The sequence below is a fragment of the Corvus moneduloides genome, chromosome 10 (genome assembly GCF_009650955.1).
Source record: "Corvus moneduloides isolate bCorMon1 chromosome 10, bCorMon1.pri, whole genome shotgun sequence".
Classification (NCBI taxonomy): domain Eukaryota; kingdom Metazoa; phylum Chordata; class Aves; order Passeriformes; family Corvidae; genus Corvus; species Corvus moneduloides.
In genome coordinates this window covers 3,966,233-3,988,106 of record NC_045485.1, presented here as the reverse complement: position 1 = coordinate 3,988,106, position 21,874 = coordinate 3,966,233, and the positions used below count along the sequence as shown (strand labels likewise).

General features: G+C 50.1%; 3 protein-coding genes across 7 annotated transcripts in view; 1 reads left to right on the top strand and 2 right to left on the bottom strand.

The window, feature by feature from the left end:
• The window catches only part of MAP3K13 (mitogen-activated protein kinase kinase kinase 13), a 68,828-nt gene extending 67,247 nt beyond the window's left edge, over positions 1-1,581 (top strand). For 2 of the 3 annotated variants that reach the window (XM_032119454.1, XM_032119455.1), the window contains 3 exons: positions 199-496; positions 1,148-1,245; positions 1,334-1,581. In XM_032119454.1, the coding sequence (XP_031975345.1) occupies positions 199-496; positions 1,148-1,245; positions 1,334-1,370 (433 nt within the window). In that variant the 3' untranslated portion in view covers positions 1,371-1,581. Of the gene's footprint in view, positions 1-198; positions 497-1,147 lie in introns of all 3 variants that reach the window. The other variant, XM_032119456.1, reaches the window with a different exon arrangement.
• A 3,659-nt stretch (positions 1,582-5,240) lies between these two features.
• TMEM41A (transmembrane protein 41A) lies at positions 5,241-8,762 on the bottom strand. Its single transcript, XM_032119413.1, has 5 exons — positions 8,574-8,762; positions 8,319-8,472; positions 7,369-7,530; positions 6,714-6,852; positions 5,241-6,207 (listed from the first exon to the last, which is right to left on the bottom strand). Exons 1-5 carry the CDS (start codon positions 8,669-8,671, stop codon positions 5,987-5,989), a joined length of 774 nt encoding a protein of 257 aa, XP_031975304.1. The 5' UTR covers positions 8,672-8,762; the 3' UTR covers positions 5,241-5,986.
• A 193-nt stretch (positions 8,763-8,955) lies between these two features.
• Positions 8,956-21,608, bottom strand: LIPH (lipase H). Of its 3 annotated transcripts, none has more exons than XM_032119407.1 (10): positions 21,404-21,607; positions 17,054-17,421; positions 16,278-16,386; positions 16,091-16,192; positions 15,056-15,145; positions 13,783-13,950; positions 12,907-13,002; positions 11,907-12,018; positions 10,775-10,948; positions 8,956-9,334 (listed from the first exon to the last, which is right to left on the bottom strand). In XM_032119407.1, exons 1-10 carry the CDS (start codon positions 21,453-21,455, stop codon positions 9,229-9,231), a joined length of 1,377 nt encoding a protein of 458 aa, XP_031975298.1. In that variant the 5' UTR covers positions 21,456-21,607; the 3' UTR covers positions 8,956-9,228. The 3 variants fall into 3 exon arrangements, with proteins under 3 accessions (XP_031975298.1, XP_031975299.1, XP_031975300.1); XM_032119408.1 differs by having other exon boundaries at positions 8,956-9,264; positions 21,404-21,605; XM_032119409.1 differs by lacking the exon at positions 13,783-13,950 and having other exon boundaries at positions 21,404-21,608.
• Positions 21,609-21,874: the final 266 nt, after the last annotated feature.

The window sequence follows — 21,874 nt, the reverse complement described above, 5'->3', positions numbered from 1 at the left end:
GACAGGACCAAATAAGAACAGATGAATTTAAAGATGCAGGTCTTGAACTAAATCACTCAGAAGAGGTAGAAATCTGTAGCTGCAGGATGTGGAAGGCACTCCCCAAGGCCTGGTGTAGCAGAGCAGTGAACACAGCACCCAGGAAGTTCCTGTGAGTGTGATCCAAGGTGAGCACTGAACTTCTCTCCCTGTTTGCAGACCCCACCGCTGCATCAGCAGCTGCCAGTCCTACTCGACCTTCAGCTCCGAGAACTTCTCCGTGTCGGATGGAGAGGAGGGGAACACAAGCGACCACTCGAACAGCCCGGATGAGCTGGCCACCAAGCTGGAGGATGAGCTGGCTGAGAAGCTGGAGGACATGTTGTCCCAGACTCCAGAGATCCCCATTGAAATCTCCACGCAGTCAGATGGGCTTTCTGACAAAGAGTGTGCTGTGCGGAGGGTCAAGACTCAGATGTCTCTGGGCAAACTTTGTGCAGATGAACACAGCTGTGAGGTGAGTTGGTTATCCCCTCATCCTTCCACTCAGTGGAAAAAAACTACATAAATGTTACGGAAAGGAATCCAAGGGCCAGAAAGTTGGAACACTGCCTAGCAAATGCTGTGGTAGGTGTACTACGGCAAAGCAACTGCTGCAATGCCCAATCTTCCTCCTGCTTGGCAGAAGAGTGGGTGGGGGAAAAGTAGCACAAACAAAGCTGAACATAATGTGCTGGTCAAGATGAGTGTGATTTTGGGAGGCCGTCAGATCTGCAGTTGCATTAAGTGGGATAAAAATAGATAATGAAATGGAGCGGATATAAGCTGCCTCAGACATATCCATTGGCAGCCTTGCTGACAAAGCTGGAATGACTTTCTTCCTTTTGCTGCCTTTCAAGTGTTTGGGAGGGGAAGGGCAGAGCCTGCTGCACCATCTCCTCCTAACGCTGTGTTTGGGAGTGCTCTGACCAGGCATTTCTGTGCTGGCCCCTCTCTGAGGAGAGACAAGTGACCTTTGGTGGGGCAGCCGTGTGCTGTGCCCTCTCCTGTGTGTGCCACTCTCCTCCTCTGGTGACCTTTGCCTGGCTGCTGTGACAGACTGGGATGTGTGGGTGATGTGCTGTACGGGAATGGTGCTCAAGTCTCCCCCTTTCCTTTTGTCTTGCAGAACCCACCACAGTTTGGAGAATCAGATTGTGACTCTTCTGAAGGGGAGTGTTCTGATGCCACAGTCAGGACCAATAAGCCCTGCAGCTCTGCTACTTGGTAATACAGATCTCCCCCAAAGCTTCCTGGTACTGGCATTTTGATTTCCCTGAGATTCCACTTCATTCCCCTTCATCACACTTTACAGGAAGAGAAGATGCTTCTCCTTCCCACCCCAGGAGTGATTTGCAATAACCCGAATCTCTGGAAAATGTCCAAATGAAATTAATTCTCTTTGAGCATTTCAATCAAGAATGGCAGGGATGTATTTTATTGAATAATCTAGTTACTGTAACATGGATATTTATTTTTTTGACATTTTAACACTTTTTACTGTAAAGAGTGGATTGTATTTATAGACACACAGACTTGTTGCAAAAAAAAAAAAAAAGTTCAGAAAGCAAGCACACTATGGAGAAACATCCTGGGAGTCCTGCCTGGACAGCTTTGTGTACAGACACGGGGGATTCTCTTGCTGCTTGCACAGGGGACCAGGCCTCGTGGCCCTGAAGATTGGAGAACAGATCAAGAGAACTAAACCACTCAGTCTTATCAAATGAGGAAAAGCAGAAAAAGACCTGACTGTAGGGTCACCTGTGAACAAAGTGTTTTCAGTATAACCAGCTGGGTCATTTTTAATCAGAAGGTGGACATGTTCCTGGAGAAAACTGGTACCGAGGTGCTAACATCCAGGGTCTTCTGAGTCGATACATCCCCAGGAATGTAATGGTGGGTTTTATTTTAAGGGTTTTTAGTTTCTTTTTTAATCAGCATTTTGTTGTGAGATCCTGCAAATGTATTCTAACCTCGTCCTCTCGAGAATTGGTATCAGAGCACTTCTTACCACCGTCCTTGCTTCACTCTGGGAGTGTCAACCTCCAGCTGAGCAGGGAAACCTCTCTCAGATGCAGTGTGCCATTTCCCAGTTTACTTCCTCCTCTTACCTCCTGTCTGTTTCAGTCAGTCAAAGAAATCAATCAACTCAGTGTTGGCCAAGCAAGGACTTGCAAAGTGTGGAAAGCACATTCCGCAGAGCCCGAGCACTTCTGGGGAGGACACTGGAGACGCCTGGACTGGACTGGGAGAAGCAGCCTCTCACCTACAGCAGCATCGAGAACCAGCAGAGAGCTGTGTGTTGAGGGGGAAGACTGGGAATCACTGGCCTGGCTAGGAGCATCAGCCCTGCTCTGTCTCCTTATTCACTGTACATTCTTGGAAGCATTAGCAGCTGCCTGCCCTTCGTGGCAGGCCTTGTGCAGGGAATCTTGACGTGGCCGTGGCACGGCTGTGTCTCGGGCGTGCCCCAAGGCCTCTGTTTCTCCTCCAAGCTGAAACTCTGCAGGTGCAAGTGAGGATAGTACTGGTATGTGACAGGCCGAGGCATTGGCAGATGAGAAAAATTTGTTTTCTGATAGAACTCATAGTGCCTTCCCTTCAAACACTACTCTTCTAAAATAATATTGAAAGAGAACAAAATGATAGAGCACGTTCCCCCCCTTCCTTAGTTGATGTCCCCCTGCAAGAGCCCTCCCTCTGCCCTTCCCAGTGCGCTGGCTGGCATGGCCAGCCAGAGGTGAACGGCAGGAATGGACCATGGACAGGTACTTCTGTTGCTTTGTTTGTTTACATTTTATGTTAAAATATTGGTTTGAACTTAACTGTGGTAATTTATAGCCTCATGGCAAAGTGAAGGAAAATGTCTTACTTATACAGAGAGCAGTATTGTATGAGTTAAATTATCCCATATTTTTAAATTTTTGTAGCTGGACTACAGACAGATCTTAAGTTATAATGTTATTTTATTATTTATTATCATTTCTGTAGATCAGAAGGTTGGCTTCACCGCTAGCACAATTGTAATCTCTGTGTGTGATATTACCTTCTCCCTGCTCACCGGAGGGGTGGGAGCAGAGCTGGGCTCCGTGGCTGTCAGGAGTTGCTGCCTCTCGTGATTTCCAGGGGTGCTGTTACCCCAGGGCAGAGAACAGAGAGGGGGCTGCAGTCAGGTTCCTCGTGGGCAGAGCTGCAGTTTGCTCACGTTGCTGGTGGTCGGCAGCCGCTGAACTGGTGGGAATGTGGGAAGGGTGGTCAGGGAGTGAGTGGCTTTTGAATTGATCACAAAGTGAATAACTGTGACAAGATTCCCTGGCCAGAGCATCCAAAAGGACACCAGGGAGGAGGGCAGCTGCCCCGGGCAGTGGGTCCATGTGGTGGATCACCTGGGCAGGACCGAACAGACTCCTGGAGAGGGAGTGACCTGCTCACCCTGCTCTGGGCGGAGGCAGAATCCCGTGAGGAGTGAAGCTCTTTCCTGGCTCCTTTCCTCTCTCTTCCCACCCCTCGTTTCTCCTCCCCAGTGTTCTTTGTCTCTCGGCCAGTGGCAGGAGGAGCTGGCAGGGCCAGAGAAGGCTTTGCTGTTGTGGGGTGAGAGGGGTTTGGTGGTGCAGGTGGTTACTCAGGAGACTCGAGGCCGAGGTGTGGGAGTTTAGCAGTGGAGAACTGTGTGCATGTAACACATTGTGGTGTAAAGAGAGGTGGAGAGCTGCCATTGGGTGTCCCCAGCAGAGGATGCCAAGCCCTGTGCCCCTGGGGAGGCTCTGCTCAGACCTGGCAGGCTCTGGGAGACCCATGGGCAGCACTGGTATCCTTGGGCAGTCCTACAAACAGCCCCGAAGCGGAGCTGCCTCCAGCTCAGGCCTGTCGCTGTCCCCAGGGCCTCCAGCCTGTGGTGATGCAGTCCCTGACAAACAGATTCCAGAGGGGTTTGGGTACCTGCAGTCTCTGCATAGGCTCCACCATGGGATGAAGCTCCACTGGGCTCGCAGAGCTTTGGTGTGCGTGATTTTGGGACCCTTCTGGGCCAGCTGTCCTGGGTGTGTGCTGATCCCTCCCCATCCTTGCCTGGGGACATGCTGGCCCATTCTGCAGCCTGGGCAAGCAGAGCTGCTCCCTCCAGGCTGCCACATTTAGCTCTATTCTCCTCACACCCCCGGGTCACTGCACTGTTAGTCCAGCATTGCTGCTCCCACCCGCTGCCCCCGACGCTGCATCCCTCTGGGAATGCCACTAGGGCAGCCCCAGTGGAGGTGTCACCCCAGCCTCCCCTGCACACACGTCCCACAGCCTTGCTGTGTGCAGGCAGAGCTGGCTCAGCACCCCCACATTCCTGGGATGGTTGCTGTCAGTTCTGGGGGGGTTATGTAGGACTTTCCTTAGTGACACCTCCCTGGGATTGCACAGACACAGTCCCCACGTCGCTGTATGGGCACCTCTGCTGCGGTTCCTCGCACTTCCGCTCCTGGCAGGGTCTGGGGTTGAGAGGTGTAAGTGGGCCTGCTTACTCCTTGTAGTAACACTGCGTTCCAGGGCTGGAGTAAACTTTGTGGGTTCCCTTTCCAGCATTCCGAGTACCCTGATCCAGTTCTCGTGGCTGCTGACAGCTCCTGAACACTAGCCTAGATTTTCTCCCAGAGCTGAATGTTGCCCTCCCCGCTGTCGTGTTAAGTACCCATTTCATCTTGGCCCTGTCCAGTAGTGTTCATCCCCTCCTCCCTGCTCTGTGGATTCCTGAGACAAACTTGATTTTTTTTTTTTTTGTATTGACCAGTGTACAGTGATGGAAACAAGAATGACTATCAAAGCAAACAATGCATGGAATAAAAAGCCAGTGTACTTCAATGCTGCAGGCTGGTCTGGTGATCTGGGAACGGGTTCTCATGGACTTTGGTATGATGTCATGAAGCCTTGCTCTGGGGTCTCACGTCTGCCCCCTTCCATACCACGAAGGTTACTTTATCCTCTAAGTGGATCTCCTCATGGAGAGCAAATACCAAAACCCCAAGAGCAGAGTATCATCCCTGGGGAAGGAGGGTGCTGAGGCCCTGGCACAGGGTGCCCAGAGAAGCTGTGGCTGCCCCTGGATCCCTGGCAGTGCCCAAGGCCAGGCTGGATGGGGCTTGGAGCAGCCTGGGCTAGTGGAAGGTGTCCCTGCCCCTGAGAGGGACAGGATGGGCTTTAGGATCCCTTCCAACCCAAACCATTCTGGGATTCTGTGCTCTCATAGACAGAGCCCACCTCTTTATTTGGAATCCTCCTAGTTATACAGGAGCAAATGTTTCAAGGTGCTTTTCAAGGACAAATCTCTGCCAGTCAGGCACATCCATTCCCATCTTTTTTCCCTTTAATCTTTATGGGGAGTAGCAGCCACTGGCAGACCAGAGAAGCAATCTCAAGTATTCTGACATGACTGATTCAGGCAGCTCAAATCCTGAGCATTGTGCTGCAGGGTGTGCTGGTTTAACATGGGAATCAAAGAAGAATCTTCTACAGCTGCACCCTGGAACACCATTATTTTCTCGCGTTGGTGCTTGTACAGCTGCACTGGAGCACAGGGCTCATCATTTTAGGCCAAAAATGCTAAATCTGTCTGGAGTTGGAGGGAGCAGGGCCTGCCTACTGCTGCCAGGGCTGCGCTTGGCCAGTGTTCCACAGCTGCGTTCTGGTCTGCCTTTCTCACAGGATGCCCATACTCCTCCTTTGATTCCCCACAGCCTCAGGCACAGGAGACTGATTTAAATGAAACAGGCAAATTAACTGAGTGTTCACAAAGCCCCTGTATCCCTCTCTCCGTGCAGACACATGCACAGGTAAACATTCATTAAAAATAAGAACTGACACCTCCTCTGACATGAGAAGGATGATTAAAAATTGCCACTGTCCTTGGCGGCACAGAGCATGCAGAATATAACCCCTGGGAACAGAGTCCTGCAGCTTTCACCCCAAAACTGGGGCACCTGAGCCATCACAAGCTCTTTTTGCCATTGAGTGTCTGAACTTGCTTGTCCCCATTCAGCTTCAGATGTTTCTTGCTGTATTTCTTGATGAGGGTCCCTGGAATCAGCGCTGCCACAGCCATGGCCAGCAGCTTGAGCAGTGTGTCCCAGGAGAAGATGGCATCCAGAGAGGTGATTTGGGACAAAATGGCCCCTGTCTGCACACAGATGAAATTATATGGTGTAAGGCCTGAAGGAATCAGAGCAGAAAAAAGCTGTTAGTACCCCCCTAGGGAAAATGAGCTCAAATATGCCCAAGGCCAGACACAGAAATCCCAGAACTGTTAGGGTTGGAAGGACCTCTAGGGATCATCCAGTCCAACCTCCTTTGCTAAGGCAGGGTTACCCAGAGCAGGTGACACAGGAATGTCTCCAGAGAAGGACACTCCATGCCCTGCCTGGGCAGCTGCTCCAGTCCTCTGCCACCCTCCATGGAAAATTCTTCCTCATGTTGAGGTGGAACTCAGTGTTTTCATTTACAGCCATTACACAGACACAGGGGTCTGTGCTTGTAGCAGAAAGAACCAGGTGTAAAGCAAAATTTGCAGCACTTGGGACACCTGTTTACAGAATGCTCAAGGGCAGCACAGAGGAAACAGACCAAGGGTCAGAGTCCCAGCTCTGCCCTCCCTGGCTCAGTGATACCAAGAGCAGCAGTGTCACACTGTCCCCTCAGGCTGTGTCCCCAGGCCTTACCAATGAGGACGGAGAGGAAGAATTGGGATATGGGGATGTTTAAAATGGGAGCTGAGAGGTTCAGAAACCAGTTTGGTGTCATGGGGAACAGCCTCAGGAACAACAAGAAGAAAAATAAGCAGCTCCTGTTCTCTTCTACCTGCCAAAAGAAACGTTCCACATTATTCCTGCTCCTCAGACAGCAGTAACATTCAAATGGCCACGATACTGGAGTGAATTTAGGTTTTATTCTAACATGCCACTGCATAACATCAGTTCAGAGCTGATGGAAAGCAGCAATATTATGTATGTATGGGAGCCTAATGGTGAGCCAGCCCTCTTCAAAGAAGGGATGGAAATGAGACCTCACCTGAACCAGAGATCAGGAAGTCAAGAGCAGGACCACCTCCAGCATACAACACAGCATGGATGGAGGCAGTTCTGGAGCACAGGGGCTTCCCAAACATTCCTTTATTTCATGTCTGCTTTTCCTTAGGATCTGGGATTTTCCTGGCAGCCTCTTTGCCAACAGGCTTGCTCCAAGAGAGCAGCCTGCTCCTAGACTGTGCCCTCAGCAGGCCTCATGCATCCCCTGCACACACTCATTTTCACTGTCACCCCAAGAGCAGCCTGGCCCAGGGCCACCCTGCATGTCAGCAGAACTGCCAGTTCTTACCTTCCCTTGCAGCAGAGCCACCTTCTCAGGGAAGAAATGGACGATAAGCTGCTTGCCAAAGGCTGCAGAGAGCAGGTAGCAGAGGGTGGCTCCCACAGACGTGAGCACCGAGCACAGCACCAACCCCATCCATGGCCCGAAGAGCGCTCCAGCCAGGACATTCTGTGGGGACAATGTGGAGTGAGGCCTGGGGGACACAATGTGTCACAGAACCACAGAATTGTCAGGGTTGGAAAGGACCTCTGGAGATTATGCAGTCCAAATCCCCTGCCAAGGGAGGGTCACCCAGAGCAGGTGACACAGGAACAAGTGGGTTTGGGATGTCTCCAGAGAAGGAGACACTGCGCCCTTCCTGGGCAGCTGTTCCAGTGCTCTGCCACCCTCCATGGAAAGAAATTCTTCCTCATATTGAGGTGAAACTTCTTGTGTTTTAGTTTATGGCCATTGCTCCTTGTCCTGTTGCTGGGCGCCACTGAACAGAGTCTGGCACCATCCTCTGACACCCCTTGGAGATATTTATATGCATTAGTGAGATCCCCTCTCAGTCTTCTCCACTAACCAGGCCCAGCTCCCAGTCTCTCCTCATCAGAGAGATGCTCCAGCTGTATGTCTTTGTGGCCTCTACTGGACCCTCTCCTCACCTCTCTTGTCCTGAGGAGCCCAGAACTGGAGCTGGCACTCCAGCTGTGCCTCACCAGCAGAGGGGCAGGATCACTCCCTGACCTGCTGGCAACGCTCTTCCCAGTGCACTCCAGGATCCCACTGACCCTCCCGGCCTCATAATCCACCAACGCTCCCCGATCCTTCCCAGCAGAGCTGCTCTCCAGCAGGTCAGCCCCGACCCGTACTGGCACTGAGGGTTACTCCTGCCCAGCTGGGAGACCGCTCGGGTCCCTCCGGCTCCTCCTGCCCGATCCGTGAGTGCCCTGGCCCTCGCCGCGCTCCCGTACCAGGAGGCTGGAGCCGGGGATGGCGAAGCTCTGCTTGTACAGGTATGCGCCGCAGAACAGGGCCAGCGCCGCGCCCCGGTGCTGCCGCTCGTAGTCCCGCAGCGCCTCGGCCAGATCCCGCAGCTCTTCCAGGTCCGCCGGGAAGCGCAGTGCCCTGCGGGGAGGAGAGACACGCGGGCAGCCCCGGGGGAAGAGAGGGACACGCGGGCAGCCCCCGGGGGACAGACGGACACAGCCCCGGGCCCCCACACCCACCTGCGCGTCTGCCCCGCGCTCAGCCGCACCGACAGCAGCCACAGCGCGGCCGTGGCGGCCGCAAAGACGAGCAGGAGCCCGGCCGGGCGCCGCCACATCCCGGGTCGGGGCCGCCGTTCCGCCGCCGGACCGACCCGAGCAAACGCGGCCCCTCCCGGCCCGGCCCGGCCCTGCCGCCCTCAGCGCCCCGAGCCGGGCGCGCACGCGCGAGGCGGGGCCCCCGTGAGGGCCGCGGTGGCGGGCGCGGCGCGGGCGGAGCTGTGGGGACTGGGTGGGATCTGCTGCTCCTCAGGGCTCCGAGCTGGCTCAGCCGCCGGCACACGCTGTAAACCCTCGTTTTAAACCCGCGCTTTTAGCCCCCGTTTTAAAGCCACGCTTTAAAGCCGTGTGCCGCCGTGGTTTTATTGTCGCTTCCCCCGCCTCTTCATACGCTGTGCGGGGCGAGCGGGTCTCCCTGCTCGGCTCCCGCAGAAGGCGCCCGGGCCCCGCCAGGTGAGTCCCCACACGGCGGTGGAGTGTCTCCGTCCCCACACGGCGGTGGAGTGTCTCCGTCCCCACACGGCGGTGGAGTGTCTCCGCCCCGTCCAGGCACAGCATCCGCGGGACTCGGCCCCTGCTTCAGCACGGGATGGGCTTGAAGGTTTTCTGGGTGTTCTCAAGCAGGACCAGGTCGTATCGGCACAGCTGGGGTCTGTGTGGAAACACGGCCGAGAGTGAAAAAACGGCGCTTTTTTTCTGTCATCTCCCCACGTGCTGGAGGCCTATGTAAAATAAGTCATCTTCTCAGGAGAACTGGCTCCAAGTCCACCTGCAGTGAGGTTGGCTTTAAGACAGGGATACCTTAAGCATTATGCCACTCTGTTCTATTTGCTTGTGGAAAAAAAGGAACAAAAAAATCCAGCAAATAAACAGGCACTGGCTGCAGAGTCTGTGCTTACCTTTAAGCCAGTCCACACCTGTGTCCACCAAACAAGGTGGTCCTTCCAGTTCATCTGCTTGTTCCTGCCCTTTCCCTGCTCCTGGCATGAGGAATTCTGCCACTGCTCTGACCTGGGTCCAAACATTGGTCTGGTTCAGCCAAAAAAACGGAGGAAATACTTGGGCTTTCACTGGGGAAATATGAGCATTAGCCCTGGCACAGGGAAGGGGAGAGGCGATGACTGATAGTTGAAGTGTTGAAAGTCCTGAACTGTGCTTATGGCCTGTGGCAGCCCCTCCTCGGGGAGAGAGGGCATCCTCTGATTAAATATTTAGGGCATTTGTGTCTACTTTCAAAAAGACTAAATGTGTAGCTGGGACTGAAAGCGACTGTGGAAGTGTGGAAGAGACAGGGAGCGGCAGCAAGGGAGAGCTGCAGGACTTTGTTTAGTAGATGTACACAATCTTTTCCTTGTTCCAAGGCTAGGATAAGGGTAGCAGACCTCATGAAATGCAAAGAAACATGTTCTGTAGCTCTGTATGTCTTTTTGCTTTGCTCTCCTTACCCTGTGATCTTCCACCCTTGTTTTAACCCAAGCTTAAAGCACAGTGTGGTGTCCACATAGTGTCCTTGCACACAAGGTCAGCGTAAGAGATTCTGTACTTGCTGAGCTCAGGCAGACCTCCCAACCTCCAGAGGTGGGAAGCTTAAGGGTAGGACAGCAGAGCAGACAGAGGTTAATGAGGTGGTAGAAATCTCATCAACAATGGCCTGGGAGGTACCTCCTGATGTTGTGGGTACCAGTCAGGGCTTTGGGGCAAAGCAGCCAGCAGCTCCCAGTTGCTGGAATTCCAGGAGTAAATTAATCTCCCTGCCTCACTGGCTGTAGAAATTGGCTGGGATATAAAATGTGTATTTGAGGCTGAACATCTGTTCTTCCCAGAGAGCTGCATTTCCCTTCATCCCAGAGTTCAGGCCTGGGCAGCTTCTCAAAGGTCATTTTCCTGACCAGAGGTTAAGGTGTCAGGCCATGTCAGAGTCACATCACATGTGACATGTTTCCAGTGCAATGACAGCCTCTGTGTTCAAGTAAATATTCAGCTGTAGGATTCCATTAAAGAGGAATTTATTCCCAAGATATGTGTATGAGAATTACTAAATGTAAAATCTAATTCTTCTGCACAAACTGCACAAACTCAGCCAGGCCAGGAATCTGGGAGATTGCTTTACTTCTGTCCAGTCTGCACCCACAGAAATGGTTTGTTTGTAAACATCCGCTCACCTTTCTGGGTTTGTCAGCGAGCGGAACCTCATTTGGAGAATCCTGAGCTTGAATTTTGGGCCAATGACAGATCCCGTGGAAAATGTCAAGGAAATTCTTTCCACAGTTTCAAGATCCTGGTCAAACCCAATGAGCAAAGTGATTTGGTTGTACTGCTGGAAGGTAGCAGCTTCTCTAGAGGTAAAGCAGACGAGAGAGAGTGTCAGAGAGTCACCAAGGGAATAGCACTGGTTCTAATGTAGTCACTGTAGTATTAGAAACAGGGCTGGGGGAGGAGGCCTGAACTTGTGATTAGTTTCTGATTTACAGGAAATGGGAATGGATTCAGGTCTCCAGGTGTCAACCTGCTCAGCCACTTCTGCCCTCATTTTTTTGGGGTGGAAGTGGGGACACAGAGGTTGGATACCATTTGGCCCCAAACCAGGATTTTCACTGTGATTCTGCTTTGCTCCCAAGTGGACTAGACCCAAGTGATATTTGTACCTGGCTGTCTGTGCAGGCCTGAACACTGAGGAACCTTGAGATATGCATGAAATCTGCACTGGCCTTGGTGTGGGAGTGATGCTGATTGCTCCAGTGCAAGCAGATACCAGATATGGCTGAGGGAATAGGCACTTAGAGAAACATGGGAAAACTGGTTGTGCAGATTTGTTTGGCTGAAGTGTGGTTAAGATCAATCAGGAATTTGCATGTCACATAAACACCAGTCATTAATTTGTCTCTCTGAGTGGAATGAATTGGTTTTGGATGAGACATATTCAGGCCCAGGTTAATCCCCAGCTGTCTTGGGCACTGGGAACTAGAACAGAGCACTCTCTGGAAGAGGAAGGAAAGAGGGGGAGATGTTTTTCCTTCTGTTGTAGTGGAAGCCTAGGGAAGCTGTGCTGCTGGCTGATATTGTCCACTTCAGTCCTTAAGATGACAGAGAAGGGCCCAAACCAAAAGGCTGGGCTGTCAGGGGCTGTGTGCTGGGGGAGGCTGTGGGAATTCCATAGGGCCAGGAAATCCCATAGTCATGTGTACTAGCAAGTGTCAGCCGAGAAACTGGGGGAGGATGTGTCACCTCCTCCCGGATGCAGTTGTACCAAGGGATGCATGAACACTTAGAGATGCTCAGGCCAGTAAGACTTACGGATTGACTCTTGATTCTGCCTTCCTCCCAGCTTCATCAACTAGCATGATGCTGAAGGTGCCTCTCCTGGTGTCTTTGTTCCATGTGATAATATCCACCAAGTAGTGATAGACTGAGGGGAGAGAGAGTGGGTGGGGTTAGACCCTGTGGGTTCACTCTGCTGTCCAGGCTGTGCCCTGTCTGGGAGCAGAGCTGTGGTTGGAGGATGGACACAACCCCTGCAGTTTATCTGGAAAATCCCTTTCTCCTCCCTGCTCTCCATCTCGCTTCGCAGAGATTTCAGCCAGAAACACTAGGAGGTGTCAGGAGAGCACTACAGCAAGGGTTATCCATGCTGGATGGCCTCTCTGTATGGTTCCCAGCACACTGCCTTTCACTGCCTGCCTTCCCCCTTCACTTCCAGACTGTCTTTTCTTTCTTCTGTCCCTCTCTGAACCACTCCATTTCTGTTCTTCATACCTGTCATTTGTCATCTCTGTCATGGAGCAGAATTGTCTGTTCTTTGATCTGTGAGTCTGAATTCACTTGCTGACCAGCACTGGAGCTCAGGCCGTAATCCCTGCCCATGCCTGGTATGTTGGCACTCACAGGGATGAGGAGAAACCTCGGTGAAACCTTTTTTTCCACAGATTCTCCCCCTCTCCTTGTGGCTCTCACTTTTCTCCAGGGTGGCTTTTTCACCTGTACAGCCTGTCTTTCTCTTTTATCATTCCCACACACCTATTACTTTCACAAAAGAATGGTGTGTTGCTTTGAAACACAATTTGGGAACTTTTATACTTAATTTGAAAGTTCTCAACCAGTTTCCTGGTTGAGCAAGTTGGCTTTCCCAGCACTGGACAGGTTTGCAGGTAAGGAAGGTCATGGCAAACCACAGATGGACACAATTCCATCCAGCAGCCACTGGAGTTTCTAAAACGCAAATAACCATCTCTGCTTGGCTGCTGCTGAAGGAGGCAATGCACAGGGAAAAATCATCTCAGGAATCTCAGTCACTTACTGCAAAATGGCTCTTTGTCCGCTGTATCGAAAAACATACTTGTCACTGGATGGCTCTGTTGTGTTAAATAGCTTTTCCACTCATGGGCATAATAACCTGCAGGTGACAGTTTGAAAATGAAACGGAGTTACTGCACAGGTAGGTGAGCCACTAAATGGCTGAAACCAAGCACATATTTAAGAAATAGTGCATTGTGTTCCAGCTGCCAGGTAGCACTGTGACACACATCCTCCTGTACTCCAAAGGCTTAGGACTGAATATGTCTGGTTACTGTTCAGCACTTTCTTGGAGCTGATCTGTTTCCACATCTCTATCCGTGGTCAAGAAGGATTTCATTTTGCAGTGCAGAATGAAAATCATCCTCTTGACTTTGTCCGTTCCTTTCTGGAAGTGTCAGGTGTTTTAGCATCAACATTTCAGAGCTGCCAGCCTGAGGCTGGGCTGGCTGGGGCAGACGGTCCAGAATCCCCTTTGTCCACCTCTTTGCCATTCCTTTTACAGCACACAGGGGTTTGTGGTGCTGGGAATTTACTTGGAAATCTTATTTTAGCAAGAACAGGCCCCTGTCCCTCAAACTCTGCAACTGAGAGACTTTAATTCACTTTTTCTCTGACTTTAGTGTAAAGATCCCAAGTCTAGTTTTGGCTTTTCTAATTCTGGATCCCTTACCTGTGGATTCCTGTTCTAGATCATAACAGGATGTGACATTACAAGGAGCAGGCCTGAGATACCTCAAAAGACCTCAGTGGAAATAACTTAGATGCTTTTACAAAGCACCGTGTTGTGTTAGTCCCTCAGCAAAACATCACCCTCCAAGTGACAGTGATGAAAGGCAGCCCAGTATTCAGGATGGGTTGACATTCCCTGGATCCTTACCTAGGATGGGGCATGGCATGGGCCAGAAGGGTTCGCAGCTGGTGCATTTGCCATTCCTGTAATTCCTGTACGAGTTGCATGGGTATGTGGTGATATTGCAGCTCTGTGTCAGGGAGGACAGGAACAGGAAAACAGACCTCTGGTGGTCACATTTAAAATACTGCAGTCCTTGATCGTGTACAGGGAAGAAATGTTTCGTTAGCAATCCTTACGCCTCAGGGAAACGGGATTAATGCCCACAGGACACACCAGTGGGCAGTCACTGACCAATCTGAACCCAACAAATTGCACTGGGGAGCAGCACTGGGCTGTGGCAGAACAGTAAATGGGCAGCAGCCTCTCCCTTTGAGTGCACTCAGCTCTGCCTGTGTCTGCTTTGCTTTTCTTCTTGTCTTTTTGGTTTTAAAAGCATTTGTTCATGTGGTTGCTGCAGTTCCAGAGAATCCAACTATGGATCAAGTTCTGTCTCTGGTGCTCTCTGTATCTCTCTGAGCTCAGGCCTGACAGCTGGATATTGCTTTTAGCTTTGCACGTGACCTTCCATTTTGGTGTAAAAAACTCTTCAGAAAGACATAACTAATAAAATGAGTTGTTGCATGAGCAGCAAAATGAGTGAAGCCTCATTTCCTAGGGATTTTTGGCTCAGCCTGGTCCCCAGTGTAGATTCTCTTGGGTCTGATAAAGGTTGAGTTCACAATACTGCATTTCCTTCTGTAAGGTATCTTCTTCAGCCAGCTTTCATCAAACCAGTTCTGCTGCCAGGCTGAAATGAAAAAAGCTTTCTTGTGTTCAAGACTAGGGCTGTGCCTTCCAGACTGCACTGTCTGTCACTGCCAAGGAAGGTGCCTTGGCTTTGGGATAACTGCCTGCTCCACATTCATCTTGAACCTGTTTTCTGAACAGGTCCTTGCCACTGCTAGTCCTTGGGCTTTTGTGTGTTACAAGTAATTAGAAAGAAAAATCTCACAGATTTTCTGGACATAGACACAAAATGAAGGCACACATCTACCTGATGACTTTTTGCACAGAGGATTAATCCCACTTGCACTGTGACAGAGGCACAGAGATGTCACTCTGACTCTCATGTCTGCCTGGTACACATCAGCCAAACCCCTGTCACACCAGTGCTGAGAAGAGGTTGCTGCCATGGCTTTCCCAGAGTATGGATTTCATGTATTTTCTAAGCAGTGATGATTATTCTCTGGCTTTCTCCTCTTTTTCTGATTGGAAACATTTTGTCAGGGTTTGTGCAATTGAGGGCAGGATTAATTACCAGAAAATATTGTAAGTGGACAGCCTGGTTGGTCGGTCCCGCCGTTGGGATAGAAGTCAACATGGCCCAGTGCTTCTCCGTATCCCAGTCCTAGCAAAAGGGAATACCAGGGCTCAGAGAGGGAATATTAAATTGTAAAAAGCACAAGAAGGAAATACTGATGAAAAAATAGTAGTTATTTAGCTCTAGGATGCCTGCTTGTACAGCAATACTAATGTCATCCATCTGTTTAGGCAGCAGGCCAAACAGTTGTGACCCAGCTGGGTAATTTTAGCAATGGTATCAAGTACCTTAAATAAGTCCATGCACACAACAGTACAAAATGTGGGGGTTTGTGTCACTTGTGTGCAGGAGAGGAAAAGGGATGTGAAACCTGGCTATTGCTGTGCTGCTGAAATCTGACTTCCTGGGAGGGCTGGAAGAAAAGAGGCAGCAATTAGGTGGGAAAGCCAAGTGTTAGGGGTAGGGTGGCCATGGGAGCAGCATGGGGGGCTTGGCATCGCACTGCTGGCCTGGCTGGTGGGTCTGGAAAAGGACAGGGCTGAGGGAGAGTCCAGATTTGCCCTAGAGGAAGGTTTAGCTCTTAGGAGATGGGATGGAGACTGGAAGCATCATGCAGGGAGCCATGGGCTGGGGATAACTGATCTGCTGTGCAAGGCATTGAGCTGTGGGACCGGCTCTGGAAATGCAGCCTGACCCTGGGGTGGGACGTTGGTGTGTCCTGCTCTGGCAGGATTGTGCTGCAGGACCTCCTCTACCGGTTCCTAAGTCCTTGTAAGGCATGGGCCAGGAGGTTATTACTGCTGTCAGCAGCAGCATGTTTTGAAATGCAAATAAACCAGCAGCTCCTGAGGGAGTGCTGGGAACAGCGTGGGCAACACAGCGCCCCAGAGCCTCAGTGAGGGAGTCTGCTGTGCTCCTGGGCCAAAGGAGCGGGGACCCCCAGCACGGGTGCCCACCAGCAGCCCCCCTTCCCCGCGCTCCCAGTCAGGCTCTGGGTTTCCGTGTAAAGGAAGGAGGTGGAGTGTCACGTACCGTCGGTGTCGGAGTGAATGACATCGACAAACTGTGCGTCCGTGGGGTCCAGCCTCTCGCTCGGCGCCGTCCCCCGGTACAAGGGGCCCGCGGGGTCAAGGCCTGCAGCACAAAGCCATGGCTGTGGCATCGCCTCACTCGGGGCTGTCCTTCCTTGAGGCAAGAGGACTGCTGGAGGAAGGCTTACCTGTGATTCTTCCCAGCATGCCATCAAACATCTGTCCCACAAAGCCGGAGATGTGTGCTCCCAGGCTCACTCCTATCATGTGCATGGAGTCAAGGGACGCTCCATCAATCTGAGATTTAAAAGTACTCGTGGTCATGCGTTTTCGGAAAATAAAAAATTGTTAGGAGGAGGAATGTAACATCTCCCAGAGTGTTCCACTCTGTGTAGATAGTCCCACAGAGCAGCCAGCATTCCTGTTTGAGGCCTATACCTCAGAGAGCTCTGATGAGAGTAGTTCAGGCAATGGTTGTATTTTCCTGGGGCAATGACTACAGGTGTGGACAGGAACCACTGATGGGCCCCAGCAGTAAAATTCCAGTTGCCCCACATGTGGTGCCTGCAAGGAATTAGCAGACACTATGATCCTAATGATCCAGCATCCTCATTGCCTGTGCAAGAGCTTAGAGGAGCTGTGAACTGTAGCTGATCCCCATAAGCTGCCTTTGGATGTATAGAAAGTGGAAGTAGAGTTTCTATATATGGGAAAACATGTCTGGAGAGTTTTGTACCCAGAAATGTAGAGACTTAGAGTGTAAACTGAATATTGCACCAAAATACCATTGTACCAAGTCCAAGGGTAGGATTTGGCACTGCAGTATACATGCACTTCCAAAAATTAATGTATTCCTTTTTGAGGAGTTTCTATTCCCAGACATCCTGCTGGTTTAAGCATTTCCTTTGTGACCTTTACATACTGTGCCTTAATGACTGTATCATAGCGTGAGTGTCCAGCTTACCAGCATTTCATCTATTAATTTCTTCAGAATCTCAGCAACTCTTCTGCACTTCCTGGAAGCATAACTGTAGATGAGAGTCGTTGCCCCCTGGTTCCAGTCCACAATGATGACGTTCATGTCCTCTACAGAAAGCAGGAGATGCACCAGGTCAAGGATCCAGACCGGGGCAGAGCCTGTGGGTCGGTATCCATGGATGATGAAGGTGGTTTTCTTGGTCACATTGAGGTACTTGGAGGCTGTAGAGTGGATCTCCTCAGCACAGGTTGGGTTCTGCCGCGTGTAGAGCAGCAGCTTCACTTTCAGCTCTGTCCCTATCAAAGCATTCCCGAAGCTGAGGGCTGTGAATGCAGGACATGTCTCCTGAGGATCTGAAAGGAGCAGAGTGGCAATTGGAGTTTGGCACCAAAGGGTTTTCTTTAGCCTGTTGTACCTGCTAACCCTGCACAGGGCAGGGAAATGTGTTGTGAGTTGTCTGAGCACAGAGGCTGCTCCTGTCTCCTCTCTCCCTCTCCTCTCTGTCATGCTCATGACTGAAGTTACCTTGGAACTTAAGTTTTCTTGCCATGTTGGAACAAAGAGAGCAATCACATCTTTTTGGAGCAGCATTCCCTGAAACACCACAGCCCAGCTTCCTGTGGCAGCTGGGAGCTGGCAGGGGCTCTCTCCAAAAATCTCACTGGTGTGAGGAAGGTATTAGAGACCGACAAGCAGGATGGTTGCTGTATTGGTTTGTGAGCACACCCAGGTGCTCTGGACAGGTTCTAGGCTAAACAGGTGTCCTCAGGGTTGGTTTCTGGAGCTGCCAAGCTGCAGAGAGTCTTGCCGTGGTGAGGGGCAGCTCAGTGCTTCATTTGTATGTGCAGATGCAGCCTGCATCTGCAGGTATTCCAGACTGCAAAATGGGGCACCCTTGACTGTGTGAGATGGTAATATACACAGCTTTATACACAGCTGAAGTGTAACTGAATTTGATGTAAGTGCTGCTTGATGGGATGGCCTGTGCCATTGGAAAGCCTGTCTTTGTTCTTTGCTTTTCCAGCAGGACACCAGCTGAGCCTTCAGAGCCCAATACAGTCTCCAGCAGGGCACTGGCAGGGAATGGAATAACTGTCTCCAGACAGACACTGCTTATGAAGGCCCTCCCAGGTTTAGTAGCCTCTTCCTGGCTCACAGTCCTTTCCCTCAAATCCTCGTAATCTTATTGAAGAACCTTGTGGGGGAGAGTGTCTCTCTCACACATATGTCCTGGGCTGCAGTAATTGTTCAGCCTACAGTTCCTAGAGGAATCTTCCTGATCTTTGCTGCTTAAAGGACTGTGCAGTAGGTAGCAGGGTTTAGAAAACCTGCAGCTGTAAGGTACTGATGCTCTAGCAAATCTCCAATGCTCTGTGCATTTTAATTTCTGAATGATGAAACTCTCACTGTTTCTATGAGCAACTTTCCCTTTTCTCCTCCTCGGGAAATCAGGAGCATGAGAGTGATATAAATGCTATGTGCCCAGCACATAAAACAATCTGCTCAGTTGCCACAGTTCTGCTAATTACTTTGTAGGAGCCCCAAGAGCTCCAGAAATAAAAGTTAATAGGCTAAAAGGATGTTGCAGTTAAGTCCAACTGAATATTTTAAATTGCTGCCATAAATTTAGAAATAAATTTTAACATCTGAAATCCATGGAGTCCTTCCTGTATAAAGCCTATGGTAACATATGAATGGTGTGACAGGAGTGGTGGGAAATGAGCCCTCAGCCAGGCCCAGTGAAATCAGGGGCCTTTGAATGGAGGGTGTCCTGCCTCTGTAATGCTTCACTCAGAGCTCCCAGAGCAGTGTGACTCTGGGCCCTGCTCCCAAGAGGAAAGGTGAGCTGGGTGGCTGCCTCCTGGCCAGCCTGCTCTCAGCTCATTCTTACAGTGCCAAGATGCTCCAGGGAAACAGCAGCAAGAGTTCTATGACACTGCTCTTGTGGAGATCCCAAAGTAACTAGCTGAGAAAAATTAACATTTTTTGCTCATGCACACCAGCTCACACAGTGAGACTCAGTGACTGTCCTCTAGGTGCTACTGCAGCATAAAAACCCACAACTGTGTGTTTTACTAATAACTAGGCATTATTTTAGTTACTGTATAGTAGCACTATATAGTGTTATTAATTATCTACTGCCACTGAAGCTGTAGCAATACAGGCAGAAATGCCAGGCAAGAATTGCTTCTATATGGTGCAAGATTGCACCAATTGCTGAATTTGTCTCTGTATCTCCTGCACTGTGCTGAGGCTTGCCCAGAGGAGCACTGTTTGTCATCAGAACAGCCCAAACCTTCTCGTACAGAAGTGCTTTCAAAGAGCTGGTCAGCATTTGCTGATACCTAATACAGGGTCTGTATAAAGGGCCTTGTTATATCTGCACCAGGTCTGTCAGATTGGTTCTGTTTTGATTAACAAAATCAAATCAGTGCTAATAAGGGGAGGAAACCTGGCAGCTTCTCTTCTGGCAAGCTGGTGCCAACCCCAGCCTCATCCACCATGTGTTCAAAAACTGACAAATGAGGACAGCCAGTTATCCTGGCTTTGCTCTTCCTTCTGCTAAGCACAGTGACTCCTACCCAAATGACTGGAAGTGTCTTTGAAACTCCAGGATGACTGGGGCAAGTGGCTTATTGAGATTTACTCTGCAAGCAAATAGGTGAGGTAGAAACTTATCCCCTGGCACTGTACTTAACCCATGCCCAACAGACCACTTCCCTCCAGTAAAGGGGAATGAATATGGCCATTAACCCAGCATGCCAGTAACTCATTTCCAGCCCTGCCTTAGCTTGCTAGACAGTCTCTGGCAATCCCCATTCTCCTTCTGCTCCGTTTTCTGATATGTAAAATAGTAGGCAAACACTGTTCTGCTGGGCAAGGTGCTCTGATCTCCCAGAACCTGTAGCGGGGAGCATAAAAATGTGTTAAATCCATGTACCTGCCTGGGAACTGGACATGTTTGGTCTGGAGCCTGAGATCAGCCTCAAAGGTGCTATTGCAGCAGTGTAGGTATCTTCAGAATAACTTGGTTCTGAAGTTTTATATATATATATATATATATTCTGAAGTTATATACTCCCAGGTGGGAGTGTTGCAGTCATGGGAACAGTCCCAGGCAGACTCCTGGTATTTACTGCAGTCAGTGCTCTTAAGGCCTGCATTCCCCTGGTCTCTCTCATTCCTTTCTAGGAGATGATATTTGGAGGCTTTTTGTTTGATGGTGATCCTATGGACAGGCAGGGTTTGCCATGCTGGTGTTTTGGGGCTGTGGTACCTAGCTGTCTGCATGAGTAAAGTAGCAGCTGAGGTTTTTACCAGCCTGTCATCTTGCAAAGGGAAGTTCCAACAGATTTTTCACCTCGGTGGGTCAGTGGTCACTTGGCTGGATGTGTGGCTGTCCCGGCTGTGGTCCTTGGGACACAGAGCTGCTCGCCCAGTAAGCACCTGCGTGGAGCTCAGGTGAGCATGTCGCCGCTTCTCTGTCTGCAGGAGCTCTGGTCCTCCAGCCCCTGCCACCTTGCCTGGTCTTTGTGCAGTGTGTGTCATCAGACTGGTCTTAACCATCAGCAACAACTTTCCCCATTTAAGCATATTTCACTATCACACCACGAATCTCGGGAGCATTAGTGCAGATTTCCATCCCTTTTCCACAGAGAGGGTGTGCCCTCCACTCTTAAACTGTCCTCAGTAGCTCACTGCATTTCATCAGTGCCTTCTCACAGCATTCTCTTTCCCCACTTCTTGTGACTGCATTTCCTACAAAATATTAAACAAACCAAGCAAAGGCAACCCTGAGATTACTCCAGAGGACCCAATGAAACACAAGTTAGTATTTAGAAGAACACTGGGTCTTTTTAACCCTGTTCGTTTTCCCTGCAAAGCAGAGAGCTGTAACTTGCCTTGCTCCTGTGTGTATGCTAACACAAGGCAGTACATTTGTTTATTTTTACACAGGTTGGTTCTTGTAGGGCTGTGAGGCTATCAAATGGATCTTACTGTTCATAAATGGTAATTCATCCTTCGCCTCTGTCATACATGACACCCCTGAGAAGAAATCATTATTCTCTGAAGATTTCAAATGACATTTTCGGTGTCAATGGATAGTACTTATATAAGAGAAATGTTCGCAAAGGGAGGAAAAGATAAAAAATACTTCTGGTTTTCCATTTGGAACTCTTAGAACTGACTACATTCATGTAACCAGCATAATTTGCTTTGCCAAAATAAATAATGCTAGTGAGAAACCCTAGCAAGTACATTCATGTTGCCGTAAAACACAAAAAATGTGTTATATGTGACAAAAACATTCAAAACAAGCAGTTGAGTTCTTACCTGTTTTCACCCCATACAAAAGGTAGATGAACACAACACACAGCCTCAGCATATGGACTTCCTCATGGAACTTCTAAGGGTAAGAGATTTGAAGGATCCCACAATTTCTCTGGCATGTGTCTGCTGGCTCTGACAGCAATTAGCTTGCTTTTTCTTCTGCCAGTAACAGTAGGTGTGGTGAAAGGAGGAAGTTACCAGCCAAGAAATGAAGACCAGTCTTGGGTTATACAACTGAAGCTTCTTCTTAAGAAGGTGGGGCACCTTCTATTTTAGCAGGTTTCCTTAATTTAAATATAGTTTGCCCTGGGGGATGACTAATCAAAGATACAAATGGGTTGGTATCACTCTGTGAGCAGCAATTTGACTACATGTGTTGAAACTAAGGAAATTATTGCCTATTTGTCTTTTGCAAAGAATGTCAGGATGGTTGTAGGTGTCTGCAAATCTGATAAGCATCTGGGCGGGGCCGGC

Coding starts and splice junctions, on each gene's coding strand:
- TMEM41A (XM_032119413.1), bottom strand. CDS start 8,671: ATGTGGCGGCGCCCGGCCGGGCTCCTGCTCGTCTTTGCGGCCGCCACG. Junction 7,531..8,318: donor TCCCCGGCTCCAGCCTCCTG/GTACGGGAGCGC, acceptor TTGTCCCCACAG/AATGTCCTGGCTGGAGCGCT. Junction 6,208..6,713: donor CTTCCTCTCCGTCCTCATTG/GTAAGGCCTGGG, acceptor TGATTCCTTCAG/GCCTTACACCATATAATTTC.
- LIPH (XM_032119407.1), bottom strand. CDS start 21,455: ATGCTGAGGCTGTGTGTTGTGTTCATCTACCTTTTGTATGGGGTGAAA. Junction 17,422..21,403: donor TTTGTATGGGGTGAAAACAG/GTAAGAACTCAA, acceptor TGCTCCTTTCAG/ATCCTCAGGAGACATGTCCT. Junction 9,335..10,774: donor TCGCTGACAAACCCAGAAAG/GTGAGCGGATGT, acceptor TATTTTACATAG/GCCTCCAGCACGTGGGGAGA.